This window comes from Lycium ferocissimum, chromosome 2 (genome assembly GCF_029784015.1).
Source record: "Lycium ferocissimum isolate CSIRO_LF1 chromosome 2, AGI_CSIRO_Lferr_CH_V1, whole genome shotgun sequence".
NCBI lineage: Eukaryota > Viridiplantae > Streptophyta > Magnoliopsida > Solanales > Solanaceae > Lycium > Lycium ferocissimum.
The window spans coordinates 43,359,693-43,374,345 of NC_081343.1; the positions used below are offsets into that span (position 1 = coordinate 43,359,693).

The following is a 14,653-nucleotide window of genomic DNA, read 5'->3' on the forward strand; positions in this document are numbered from 1 at the left end:
GCTCTTGCCCGAATTGGACAAACATAGATTGAATGAAGCAACATGCCTGGAAATTTGCTATTTTCGGCTACAACGGGGATGGCAAAGTGAGGAGAGGAATTAGGGTTTTGACACTTGGTTGCCTTGTTCGTAGAAATGAAATGAGAAATGAGGTTGAATCCTTATATAACTCACTGATGGGCCGGTCCGGGATGAAAAGAGTGGGCTGAACATGTTTTGGATTGGGTTGGAGTAAAAAATACCCAAAATTGGGAATTAACGTTAGCCACTCTAATTGACAAATTGTGGCTATAATTGAAATAAGTCTATAGCCCCTTGGTATTTAAAGTATGACCAACATTTAAATCACGACCAATGGAGTTTAAAAAGTAACCAAAATCATTTAACTGAAAACACTCTTTTGCGGTTAAAATCATCCAAATAATGTTTAAAATGAACTAATAATCAATCAATACAATTAAACTTCTTAATTTGACAGAGCATAATAATTAGGGAAAATTTCATAAATATACAATTTGCTCACTCGCATTGCAAAAAAATAGCCCAAAACTTACATTGCAAAGCTTTAACTCACACCTATATACATATACATGTATATACACCCATATACAATATTATAACATATATCCATATACACCCATATACAATATTATAACATATATCTATATACACCCATATACAATCCTACACAATGTTATACAATATTATACACTTATAATATTATACAATATTGTACGCCCATCTATAATATTGTACGCCTATATACAATATTATACATCCATATACAACAACCACAACGCCACCGCCACTGCTCCATCTCCGGCCAAACAACCTGGACCAAATACAACGTCGGCGGAATAGATCTAGGGTTTCGGTAGTAGTAGGAGGAGGGGGAGAGAGAGACGAACTAGATTTAGGGTTTCGCCGGCATTTTTTGCCACCACCGCGAACTAGATCTAGGGTTTTGGGGAGGAGAAAGAGCGAGAGAGAAAGATTTCGGCTGCGATGTGTAGTGGCCACCGCCGCGAGCTAGATCTAGGGTTTGGGGAGGAGAGAGAGTGAGAGAAAAGGACTTCTTTGGCGCCGGCGCCGACGGAGATGTGCAGTGGTGGGTGGCAGCACCGGAGGTAGAGAGAGGGGAGAAGAGAGAGAAGGCTGGGTCATTTTTTGACAAGTAATTTTTGTTTAAACTGAAGATGGGCTACTGCGGGCAAGAAACTCAAATATGGGCTAAATTTGGTAGATTTGGTAACTTAATTGATACTGAGTGTAATTATCTCTAATAATTACTTGTTTCAATTTTTGTTGGTATTTTGGCATCGAGTGCCAAATTAAGGTATTTATAATTAGTATAACTATCAAAGTCCAAAGAAGTAGGGTTGAAAGAATATTTATGGGATGGGGACATGGGTCGGGTTATGGGTTTATTGGGTTAGGTATGAATTGCCTACATGGATCTGATGTGGATCCAACATGATTATTTTTTTGCTGTGATGTGTGCTTCCATCCATTAAAGGGCAAATATATCAAGTATCTTAACGGGAAGGACAACTTTGATCCCAAATTTTGACGGAAGATAAATTTAAACTATAAACCATACTTGGAGGGTAAATTTGACCCTTTGCCCTTAAAACATAGGCTATGCAATTTTATTTTATTTTTGTTCTTCTGAATTACCAGAAACCCAAATCACAAAAAGCAAAAATAATAGAAACAGAAAAGAAAAAGCACGAAGAACAGTAAAGGGAAGGAGTTAAGATAAAATAAAAGAAGGGAGGTGAGTGTGATAAGGCCAAACCTAAGAGAAGGTCTCTTAAATTATGCCTAATTTTATCTTTTTAACTTTCTTCATTCCAATGATAGTGCATTCGTGCTTTATGAGTATAAAACAAGTATAAAGAAATAGTTTTAATACGTGTAATGTTAGTGATAGTAGAAAACATCACATCTCCGGCCAAAAGCAAGAACAAACATATTTCTTGTATTAGATTTAAAACTAATCCTATACTACGTAAACTTTAAGATTGGCTACTTGAATAAATTTGTATTTTGGAAAGTAGTAATAATAAAATTCTCTTTATCCCAGATTTTTTGTACCTTATTCTGGAACCTAATTTATTTTCCTCTAACTACTTTTTTCTCAATTTTTGATTATTTTAAACTACAAAAATTATGTTTCATAGCAATTATGCGTACCCTGAGGAATAAGTGAAAAGAACTCTCTTTTGGCCATAGTGTGATCAATGTCCATTAAGCTTCGGTACCCCTCCCCACCCCCCCTCCCCCACCAACCCACCCTTATTTCACAAGTAGGAGTAGATCTGGAGGGCTGGATACCCAACGGAAAATCTTCCACTGCACAGATTTTTTTTGCAATGCGTCTATGTAAATTTTATTTATTATAATTTAGGAATTTGATTATTAGAGTTACTTGATATATTATATTAGTCTACTCACGTTCTCTAAATCGTGCCATTTTATGTAGGATGAGGAAGGGTGTGTTTGGTATGGAGGAAAATGTTTTCCTAGAAAATGTGTTCTTGAAAAATAAGTGATTTTTTTACTTATTTTCTCATGTTCGGTTGGTTAGTAGAAAATATTTTCCGAAAAATACTCCCAAGCCCCACCAACCCCACCCCCACCACCCATCACCCACGCACACCACCATTCCACCTAATCCCACCAACTCCCCGCCACGCCCTCCCAAATTTTATATTTCATATATTTATTTTAATTTTATAAAAAATTTAGAAAAATGGAAAAAAAAATTATGCCCCTCATTCCCCCCCCCCCCACCCCCACCCCTCTCCAAAGCCACAACCCACCCCACACCAAATTTAACCACGCAAATTTCTCATTTTTTATAAATTTTTATAAAAGTAAAAATATATGCGAAGTAGAAAATGCGGGAGGCGGTAGGGTGGGGGCTCAAGGGGGGAGGGGCAGGTGGTGTAGAAAACTAAAAAAAAAAAAAACTTTTAAATTTTTTCTTTAAAGAAAAAGAAATTGGAGGATGGTGGGTGGGTTGGGGGGGGGGGGGGGGGGGGTCACAGGGGATGAGGTGACATAGGGGTGTGGTTGGTGTAGAAAACCAAGAAAATAAATTTAAAAACTTTAAAAGAAATTGGAGGCGGTGGTGGCGTGTTGGGTTAGGGGGTGGGTGGTGTGAAAAATCAAAAAAATCTTTTAAAAATGTTTTTTTAAAAAGTTAATTTTTTTTTTGGAGGAGGGGGGGGGCGGGAAGGTGGGGGTTGATGAGGTAAAAAACCAAAAAAATAAAATAAAAAAAATTAGAACCCTTTTAAAAAAAGTGGACGGGGTTGGGGGTGAGTTGGATGGTGGTGGGGGTGGGTGGGTTGGGTGGTGGTAGGGCGGTTGGTGGAATGCTTGTTTTCCCTACTTTCATTAGGGAAGTTAATTTTCTCATTTTCAAGGAACTTGTTTTCCTAAAAGAAAATGTTTTCCAAAAAATTTCACCAAACAAACATGAAAAATTTGAAAAACATGTTCCGAAAAATATTTTCCTCCATACCGAACACACCCGAATTATATTGTCAATAATTGTATCATACACTCGAAGATATCCCAAAATGAATAACGCATCATAAATTTCCGTGCCATTTCTATGATATATTATTCAAAAATGATTGTCTACTTATACTTTTCAAATTATATTTATTTGTTTGATTGATGACTTGGACCATCATATTTAAGCCGTAGTTTTAGTGCGTAAAAAATTGTGGGTTTACACACTTTGGAATAACTTGAGATATGTTGCGTCTGGAGATCCATATGACTGAAGTTCATCTTTTTTACTGCAACTTCAAGCAAAAATGTCTAAACTCCAATCATATGTAACTTTAGACACCACATATCTAAAGTTATTCTGAAATAAATAAACATGTAAAAAAAATTTAAACAAGATACAAGTTAAATATAGTGTCCAAATAAAATACCCATGAATATTTATGATAACTTGTTTAAACAAAACCCAAATATGATTAATATATAAGTTCCGGCAAAATTGAAAGTGAAACTTTTAAATCAAAATGGACATCTACCAAAATATTGTAAAAATTTCGCGTGTTCTATTTGGAAACTGTCATTTAACCTGTACCTCTTTACTTAAACCCAGTATTAGTAAACTTACAGATTAAAAACTGCATTCCTACTTTTCTTCTTCTTCTTCTTCTCCTCCTCTAATCTAGGATTTGAAATCACCAAATATTTTCTACCTATTGATTCTGAATTTGAATAGTTTTGTTTCGCTTTACCTGAAACTATAAATTCGTGATGATCACATTCCTCTTTTTAGAAGTTTAACACAAAAGTTGACGTAATATAAATCAAATGGATATTGTTGGAGAAGTTTGAAAATAATGGCAAACGACCATTATTGCAAAATGAGTTTGTCAGATTTTTTGTTTTGGCAAATTGATAAAATGAAGTTTGTTTTTTATGATGTATGGAAGTTATGTTTTAAATTTGAGCTTAAATGGGTGTGTTTGATTGTTAAAATTCGAAGAACAACTTGCTGATTTTGGACAAAATTTTGTTCACTTGAATTTCATGCCAAGATGTCTGAAGTTTAGCCAAATATATGCCCTCCCTCATATAAAAATATTTGAAGTTTGGCCTTTGCCAACGCCACGACTTTAGTTAAAAATGTCCGAATTTAGGCCTTGCCAAGATCACAACTTTAGTGGAAAAAAATGTCCGAAGTTGGTCTTGGCAAGCCATTATATATCTGAGGCCTTGCCAATGCCACAACTTTAATGACAAAAACGTTTGAAGTTGGTCTTGACAAGCCATACCAAACTTCAGGCAAAATGTTTGATTTTCGACCTTTACAAGGCCACACTACATACAAAAATACCCGAAGTTTGCCAAACTTCAGACTCGAATTTTTGCAACTTCTGTCCCGTATGTCTAAAATTGTTCCTGATGTGGATAAACTTGCAAAACTTTTAACGGGGGATACAAATTAAATGACGGTCCCAAAAACAGATATTTGTGATGTGAAACAAGAAAATGGAAGCAAAATAGAAATTGAAAGATAGAAATTAAAGAAAGATAGACACAACTAAATTCAAACAAGTAAAAGATGTAATGGAGAAACTAAACAAAACACCACTTAATTGGGAATTAAGAGCACCTAATTTATTAGAATCCTTAAGAAAGTAGTAACCTTACTTGCAAATTTTAGGACAAATGTTGAAATTCAACAAAGGGTTTCCAAAGCTCTCACAAGAGGCACAATTCATAATATGTCAAAAACTAGTCATGAAACCCTAATATTCTACTATTTATACTAAAGGCTAAAAGTAGTAAAGAAAGACCTAATTGCCCTTCATTAAAGTTACTAGCAATTAAAATGGTAGAACACTTAATATATTAAATATCTTCAAGTCTTCCATGTTGGAGCGTTCCAAATGTTCCATCTTCATCCATAAAGCTTGCATTGTTTGAAGGTCCTTAGCTTGACTCCTTGTGAAATGCCTCCTTGAGGTAGTGTCCCTTTGATTTACATCAATTTGTATGGTTGCTCTATGGTGAAAACTCTCTAAATCCTTGAAAAGTAGTCTATGGCTACTCCTTAAGGCTTCAAATATGAAGCAATGTGAAAGAAAATAACCTAGTTTCTATTTAAAGTTGTTTGAAAACCGGGAATACCCTTCGCGACCATAAACGTGGAGCCGAATATTTTTGTCTCCACATTTCTCTTGCTTTTCTTCAGATCTTGTCAATTTCGTGGACCTATTTCGTCTAGCCTTTTATTTTCATGGACTGAGACAGACTTCCTCATTCTCAGACTTAGTCAAATTCAAGTTCTTCTACCATCAGAAATGTAAAACGTGGCCACGATTTTTGTGTCTTCTCAATCCTCTCTTTTCTCTCCAACTTCCATCTTTTTCATCACTCTTGATCAAATTCTTCATTGATTGCCTTCATTGAGTTCCAAATCCTGAAAATCACCAACTTAAGTTAGTTTAGGTTACTAAATTGCGCTCAAAGACTTAGTACTCAAGAAAAAGGCTAGCATTAGTTGGTATTTTGCCAAGTTATCACTATTTAACTATGAAACATAGAAGGTAAAATGTGTAAAGAATATTCAAAATTATGTGTGTAAAAGGAACTTTTTGTTCAAATTAAGATGGCAAAGCATATGTTAAGCCAAAAATTTGTAATTTGTGAGGGATAAGAGAGAAACTTATAGATTCTACAAAATAAGAAGTGCCAATAAAGAAAAAAAATGCAAGTTATGAAGCAATAACAGGTAAAAATAAATAAAAAAGTATAACTAAATATTTAGTATGGAAGTTTTACCATTGTTAGAATGAGGAACAATCTTGCTGCATAATCCATGAAAACAGCTTCTCTAAATTTTTATCGTCAAGATTTTTGATATGCCATAAATAAGGACTTTCAGCGATTGATGGAGCCTTTCAACAATAAACTTTTTCATGATATTTTCATACGTAAAAACTAGAGACGAAAAATAGAGAAAGTCATTTCAAGAGTCATGAATCTCATGTATAAAAGGTGACATTTGTGATTGTATTTGCAGCAGATGTGGAGCACAAAAGGAAAAGAGAGAGGGGGGATTTTCCTTACCTTTGGGTGGAGATAGGACAGAGAGAGCATGAGCATTAATTGCTCTTGCCCGAATCGAACAAACATCGATTGAATGAAGCAACACGCCTGGAAATTTGCTATTTTCGGCAACACCGGGGATGGCAAAGTGAGGAGAGGAGTTAGGGTTTTGACCCTTGGTTGCCTTGTTCGTAGAAATGAAATGAGAAATGAGGTTAAATCCTTATTTAACTCTTTGATGGGCTGGTTCGGGATGAAAAGAGGGGGTTGAACGTGTTTCGCATTGGGTTCTAGTAAAAAATAATCCAAAATTGGAAATTAACATTAGCCACTCTAATTAACGAATTGTGGCTATAATTGAAATAAGTCTATAGCCCCTTGGTATTTAAAGTACGACCAATACATTTAAATCACGACCAATGGAGTTTAAAAAGTAACCAAAATCATTTAACTGAAAACACTCTTTTGCGGTTAAAATCATCCAAATAATGTTTAAAATGAACAAATAATCAATCAATAAAATTAAACTTCTTAATTTAACATAGCATAATAATTACTTGTTTCAACTTTTGTTGGTATTTTGGGATCGAAGTGCCACATCAAGGTTATTTATAGTATATAATTAGTACTATAACCATTAAAGTCAAAATAAACTCTGCCGGGTATTGACCCATAAAGAGGTTACAAATGAGGCCCATTTCTCAACCCAGCCCATCAAAATCACACCAACCCTACATCTACACTCTTCCTTATATATCCTTCTCACTTCTCAGTAACCCACCTTTCATCTTCTTCCCAAAACCCTAGCCGCAGTCACTTAGCATACCAATCCATGGTAATAATATTTCGCTCAAAATGTCTAACCTTTATGCTTCAATGTTTCTGATATATATAGTTAACAGTTATTTGATGTGTGTGTTATTTTTAATAGGCGGAAGTTGAAGCTGATGTTGCTGGACAGCAACCAAGGAAGAGAACGTTCAAGAAGTTCAGTTACAGAGGAGTTGATCTTGATGCTCTGCTCGACATGTCTACCGATGAGCTTGTCAAGCTCTTCCCTGCTCGCCCTCGTAGAAGGTATATCTAACCTTCAATTTATGTAAATCTATGTTGTTGATTTGCTCTGTATTAGCTTCTGTAAATGTCCCTGTTTGGATTGGCGCTTTTTAGCGGCACTTGTGTTTTTAAGGCAAAAAGTTACCCTTTTTATGTGCAAATGTATGTTGTTGAATTGTTATTGATTTGCTTTGTATGACCTTGTGTTTAAGTGTAACTAAATTTGTGCACGAGCCTAAGTATAGGGTTAAATGTGCTGGTTAATGGTACAACTTGTAAGTAGGACTGATAAACAGGAAAAAAAAATAGATCTTGCTATTGATGATACAGCTTATTCACCCCAAAAAAGAATGGCTGGTCACCTTTTCAAAAAAGATAAAAATAAATAAATAAATGTGAATTTGAACACTGATTTTGTTAATTTTTTGAAGCAAGAATATTTCTATTTTTTACTCCCTCCATTCCAAATATAATTGAATTTGTGGCACTTTTATTTTTTGGTCCAAAATGAATGAATTTCCAAAGTTCAAAGATTTTACATTTCCTAGGAGTATAGCATTAAATAGAGTATTTTTTCAAAGAAAAGTTTGGGAAGAAGCTAAAGTTTATTTTTACAAATTACCCTTTGATTAATGTCTCTAGTTGACTTTTACGGTTTTACCACACCCCAAAAATTCCTTATTTTGGAATGAAGGGAGTACTATATAAGTACAATAACATTACAACAACAACAACCACCCAGTGAAATCCCACAACGTGGGGTCTGCGGAGGGTAGAGTGTACGTACACCTTACTCCTACCAAGGTAGGACGGCTGTTTCCGAAAGACCCTCGGCTCAATAAAAGCATAAAAGAGGTCAGATAAGGCTAAGAAATTCAAAGCGATGTGGAAATGCAAATAACGAAAGCTACACAGATAAAATATGATAATCAAAGTACAGGAAATAGCAGAAATCAAAGTGACACAGATAACAGATAGTAGCAGAAATCAGAGCACAAGAAATTTACTTTATGGAGTACTTGCATAATGTAGTCAAAGAATCAACATTTTTACCCTTCAAATAGCTATATACTTTGAAACAAACTGGTAATAAACAAAATGTAACCGACTCAAAGGCCACCTGCAGATGTAGTGATTGGACATAAATTTTTTCGTGTATAAGTTTACATTTACTCTACCTCCCAAGGTAGAGGTAAGGTCTGTGTACACTAAACTGGGTATGTTGTTGCTGCTGCTGTTGTTGTTGTATAATGTTACATTTTAATATGGACAGTTGTTTCTGTGTTGGGTGGAAAGGACTCAGCTTGATTTGTAATTGTTTTAGGTTCCAGAGGGGTTTGAAGAGGAAGCCCATGGCTTTGATCAAGAAGCTGCGCAAGGCGGTACGGACACTTTTACCATTTAGCTTCTCTTTGAATTTTGAATTATTTATTTTGTGCTTAATATCAACTATTTTTATAATAAAGAATAACTAGAAATTGTTATATTAGGGACTGTTTGGAGCTCGATGCATACAAAAATGAAAATTTTAGTTTGAATGATATGCCTTTGTATTTCATGACCTCAGTAACAGCCAGGTCCAATCTATTTAATTTGGAGAAAATTGTATTAGTGTGAATGCGTTGTACTTAATGCCATAGAGAATTTAGCTCTTGAGTTATAAAAGACAACTGAAATGTGAAGCTGTACTGGGTACTCATTATTGCTTTTTCTCCAAGTTGATGGTTGCAGCCCTTTATAATTGATCATGGATAAGCTAGATTAGCTGTGTCTTTGTTGATTATCTATGATCACCTATTTGCCGTTCCAGTGGCTGAATTGTATAATATTTCATCTTCCAAATTTTGCCGGCTTCAGCAAGTCATCCTGGAGACTTGGACAAAGCTTGAATATTTGTTTGAGCTACAAGATGAAAAAATATTAGCATAACGAATTAAATTTTTTTTTTTTTTTTTGCATAACATATTGAGAGGTTTAGAATGTAGGCGCCTAAGGCCGAGCGCTTCCCTCGTTAATTAAGAGGTGGCGTGGTATTCCACGAGCAAGGTTTATATTTGTGGCGCACAATGTGCGTAGGCGCACAATAATGGTTTGGGTGCTCCATGGCCACTTTGCTGCCTCAATTTTAGCTGCTAAAGTGACGGGAAATGCCCTATATTTCACTCTTCCACAGTTGCTGTGTTATCTTTTCTTGACAAGACACAAATAAATTGACTTGAACTAGGTATCTAGACTGGGAAAATTTTACCTGTCAATAGTTGTTTGGGAAGGAGGAAAGGGCTTCTGATGTCCAAATTCCTATTCATCTGAAAGTCACTTTCCCCATGTAACCACCTCTCCCTACAGAATGAAACAGGATTTAATGCTTGCACTCAGTGTTTCATGCTTTGCAAGTTTGGCTTCGCTGTAAAATTTGGATCTTTACTAATTTTACATATTAATAGTTGTTTGGGGGAGGAGGAACGGGCTTCTGATGTCCAAAGTCCATCAGAAAGTCACTTTCCTCGTGCAACCACCTCTTCCTACATGATGAAACAGGATTTAATGCTTGCATTCAGTGTTTCATGCTTTGCAAGTTTGGCTTCGCTGTAACATTGGGATCTTCCCCCATACATTTAACTCTACTAAATCGGTAATTGGGTCCTTGTCTTTTTATTGATACATTTGATATATACTCATGCAGAAACGTGAGGCTCCACCAGGTGAGAAGCCAGAGGTTGTTAGAACACATTTGAGGAACATGATTATTGTGCCTGAGATGATTGGAAGCGTTATTGGAATCTACAATGGAAAAACTTTCAATCAAATTGAGGTCAAGCCAGAGATGATCAGTCACTACTTAGCTGAGTTCAGCATCTCATACAAGCCTGTCAAGCACGGTAGGCCCGGTATTGGTGCTACTCACTCTTCAAGGTTTATTCCATTGAAGTGATTCAGGCAGAGCTTGTCTTTATGGCTTCTAGTAATACTAGTACTTCGTTTTTATTGCAATTTTGAGGATGCTCATGGTGATTAGTTTGAGACATTGCAACATTTCAGTTATTGTGCTTATCTAGAGCTTTGTTCCATTTTGATTTTTAATGTGTTTAGTTATATACTTTGTCATTGAATTTTGACGTCTGTTTAGATCCTACTCACGTATCTTTGCCCCTGTCAGTCAACTTGTGTTTTTTATCTTTTGTTTTTTGGTAAATCAATAAATTAGGTTTAGATTGCAAATCATATATCAAACCCCATAAATTAAATGACAACACACCTGAATAACTCACTTAGGTGGTATGCTATCTGTCATTCAGTATAATCTAAAGCCTTTAAGTTGGTAAAACTCAGATCTCGTCTTGACCTTTGATATTCACTTGATATATTTCTGGTTGAATGTGTTTAGTATGATTCCAGCGCTCAAATCACAATTTGGCAGTAATGTTTCTAAGCCACTTTTCCCTCCTTACGCAATATTTTAAAAAAATCAATTTCAATGTAGAGTTTGGACATAAATCTTTCTATCTTGATATATTTTTCCTTTGTACTTGAGGTAATAATTTGCTATTTGAAGTCCAATGAATACGCTTGAAAAGAAATTGCTCTTGTACATAATTACTTGTTAACAGAATAATTTAAAAAGAATTCGTATAACTAAACAGAAAGTCCAGCAAAAGAAAAACAAATCCTGTTATTTTTGCTGAAAATTTGAGTAGGCTTATAGACCGACATTTAGAGAAATTAGACAAAGCATTTAGGGGCTTCTAACCCCTTGAGCGTGTGTAACGTATTCTTGGGCTCTTTGAACCCCAAAAACTAAAACCAACCCCCAACTCCCCTCAATACAAAGAAAGTGTAACAGAAAAATAAACCTTGTAGGAGAAAAGAAAAAAAAAAAAAATGAAGACTCCATCGTAGTTTCATCTGACTCAGATATCCTTCTTGAAGGTGACTCCAGTTGATGGGAGCCATTTGTCACCCTGAACAAACTGCTTAACAGAAAACTTGTTAGCTTCTTTACTAGTAATATTCAATTTCAATCCCTTCCAGGTGACTCTATTTTTGGTCACAGCCCCAGGGCCAAAGTTTTTGTACTCAGCATAGAAAATAGTATCTGGTGCTGTAGTACCCACCCAAGGCAACCATCCTTTAGGATCAATAAAGCTAGCCATTGTTGTATGCATAAAAACGGTGGTGGAATAGTTCTTCCATGGCCTACCCAAGAAAGTATTGACTCCAGTAAGGTTAGCTGAGGGCCAAACAGTGCAATTCTGAAAAACCAGGCCAGTGTTTTGATTAGGGTCGATTTTGCCTTGAGCTGTGATGGTGATCTGCTGGCCAGGCATTGGTTTCCTAGGAAGTATAAGGCAGTTCTGGAAAACAACTGCTGAGTTACCAAATATGAAGTCTACTGTGCCATAGATAGCGCATTCTCTGTAGAATTGGCGGTTGGAGTGTAGGTAGAGTGTGTCTTGGTACGCGTCAAATTTGCATCGGTAAAATACAGAGAGATCAGCTGTTGACATTAGGGCCACTGCTTGATGCTTGGCTGCACCTGCTGTGTTGCGGAATCCCATATCACGAGCGATAAATCCCTGGCCAAACACAGCTGCGTGGGAAGAAAAATGGAAGAAGAATCAGAATTAGGAATTAGCTTCACAAATTCAAGGATATAATCCTTGTTTACCCTACCGGCAGTGGAAGATCTAACCATGATTCAGGGTCAAATAATATATGTGTGCGCGCGAAAACAACTATAGATATAGATCGATATATATCTTAAAGTCCAATGGCGGATTGAGCCAATTGAATCCCCTTCATTGGAGAATAGTATTGCACAAACAACGCAAAGACAATTCTTTTTGTATATATATGTACTTTTCAATCCCTTTGACATAAGAGGATACTTAGGTAGTGTTGAAGGTAGTTCAAAATTTACTTTAGGATTAACTTTAGAATTTAGCCGAGATTTATGACTAGGGAAGGAAAAAAACAAAATATAAAAAGATGAATAACGGAAAAAAAGTAGGGGATGGCGGGTAGTGATGACTTCTCTTGACAAGATTCAAAACCTCTGTAGGGTAAAAATTCAGAAAATGAAGCTGGGGCCCTATTGATGTATATAAGTTAAACTCTATCGAAAAAAGCTACATGCATGCAGCTTAGAATTAAAAAACTCTTTGGAACTATATGACTTTATATATCTTCATGCAAAATTTGAACCAATTAGACTTACCAAAAGTTGCAGTTTGGAATGTGGGAGTGCCATCTATAAAGTTGAGAGAGCCAGAAACAATGGTAGCATCCATGCCATCACCAATCATCATAACATTCCATTTCTTCTTCTCAACCCTAACATTCTCAACATAAACACCCTTCTTCACATATATCACAAACCTCTTTTTACTCTTCTCAGGCACAACCTCAAGAGCCTCACCAATACTCCTAAAATGCCCAGTGCCATCTTTAGCTACCACAACATCAACCTTCAAAGTATTCCCCTTTGAAGATTGAAGCAATTTCCTATCTTTTGAACCCATCCAGCTTGGAAAATCTCCATCAAGATTCGTCAAAAGACGCCTTCTTCCAATTCCACCCAATGAATTAATTGAGTCCATTGAATTCTGAATCGATTGATCAATATTATCAATGATAGCTAAGCTGTTACTGGTATACTCCCCTGAATTCTTAAGGTTATGTGAAGCAATACTAGCAAAAGCATAAGTTATATTTCCAAAACCATCGATGCATGTTTGCTGGTAAGTTCCAGCTGCACTCAGACTCGTCTTGAGATCAGAAAACGCGTCAGACAACGACTTTTTGGGGATCGAAAGTGATTCATTCAGACTATCTAGTGCAAGTGAGAGAAGGTCATGACAACTTTGTAAGGCCTTCACAGTCATAGGATCGGAAATGTTCTTCAACTCTGGTAAATTGAAGAACTCATCCGATGCTCTAGACAACTCGTTGACAGCAACTTGGACGGATAATTTGTAAATATCTTGAGGTTTAAGGTTGTCTGATGTGGCTAGAGGGCCAAGGCTGTTGTAACATGATTGAGGGTACAATGTTATGTCACAAACAGCTTTGATGGCTGTGGAAAAAGACTTTGATTCACTGCCATTGTTTTTTCCATTGTTTTTGCCAAGTGTTATTCCAACTACAGCAGCCACAATACAACCAACAAAAACTACGGAGGAAATAGCAATAATACTGATCCTCTTGACTGTTTTTTTGCGAGCAGCTACACTTTCTTGATCATTTTCATTAGGAAAGGCCATTTTTTGGTGAGTACTTTTTTCTTTCCCTTATCTTGTTTTTTTAGCTCTTCCTTGTTGGGAATTGGAAATGGGAGGATTTATATAAGATGAGTTTTTATGTTTTACGTGCAAGGCATAACAGTTAGGGACTTAGGGTTACATGGAGGAGAGTCTATCAAAACAAAGGTGCTAGTCATGTCTTATTTTATTTTTGGTTATGGACCAGTTCAGTTCTATTAAATGTTAAAGGGGTAATAAACTAATAATATGACTATATGCAAGGAGACTATTCACTCGGTGGGGTGGCGGAGTGGGCTTGGGGGGTTGGGGTGGTGTTTAACTAAAATGGCTTAAGTAAATGTAAGGGAAAGGACTACGAGGGTGTTTGCCTAGGTTTATATTTTTGGCTTATTTACACGTTTGGTAATACCAAAAATGTTTATAAGACCAGTACTTGTAAGCCATAATAATGAGCACTTTCGATTTGATCAGAACATTTATGATTTTTACATCACTAATATCTTTCGCAAATCTGCAAAATACTTTTCCTGAAATAGTACTCTACCTAACTTTTCATCTCTATATTCTATTTTCATCATGCATCCCTTTTTTTTTATTATTATTATTATATAAACTTACTTTCAAAGTTTATATTCTTTTTAAAAAATAACTTTAGGATATTTCAGCTATTTTAATAGAAAAAGTATCTATCAACACATTTTTACCAAACGACGACTTATTATCAATTTAAGTATTTCTAAGTT

The 14,653-nt window shown here is 35.8% G+C and overlaps 2 protein-coding genes across 2 annotated transcripts; one reads left to right on the top strand and one right to left on the bottom strand.

Moving 5' to 3' along the window:
- Window positions 1-7,509: 7,509 nt before the first annotated feature.
- On the top strand, window positions 7,510-10,783 carry LOC132038546 (small ribosomal subunit protein uS19). Its single transcript, XM_059429201.1, has 3 exons — window positions 7,510-7,671; window positions 8,975-9,032; window positions 10,334-10,783. Exons 1-3 carry the CDS (start codon window positions 7,622-7,624, stop codon window positions 10,580-10,582), a joined length of 357 nt encoding a protein of 118 aa, XP_059285184.1. The 5' UTR covers window positions 7,510-7,621; the 3' UTR covers window positions 10,583-10,783.
- A 512-nt stretch (window positions 10,784-11,295) lies between these two features.
- Window positions 11,296-13,946, bottom strand: LOC132048084 (probable pectinesterase/pectinesterase inhibitor 46). Its single transcript, XM_059439021.1, has 2 exons — window positions 12,866-13,946; window positions 11,296-12,238 (listed from the first exon to the last, which is right to left on the bottom strand). The coding sequence occupies exons 1-2, from the start codon at window positions 13,908-13,910 to the stop codon at window positions 11,559-11,561; spliced, it is 1,725 nt and encodes a 574-aa protein (XP_059295004.1). The 5' UTR covers window positions 13,911-13,946; the 3' UTR covers window positions 11,296-11,558.
- Between the last annotated feature and the right edge of the window lie 707 nt (window positions 13,947-14,653).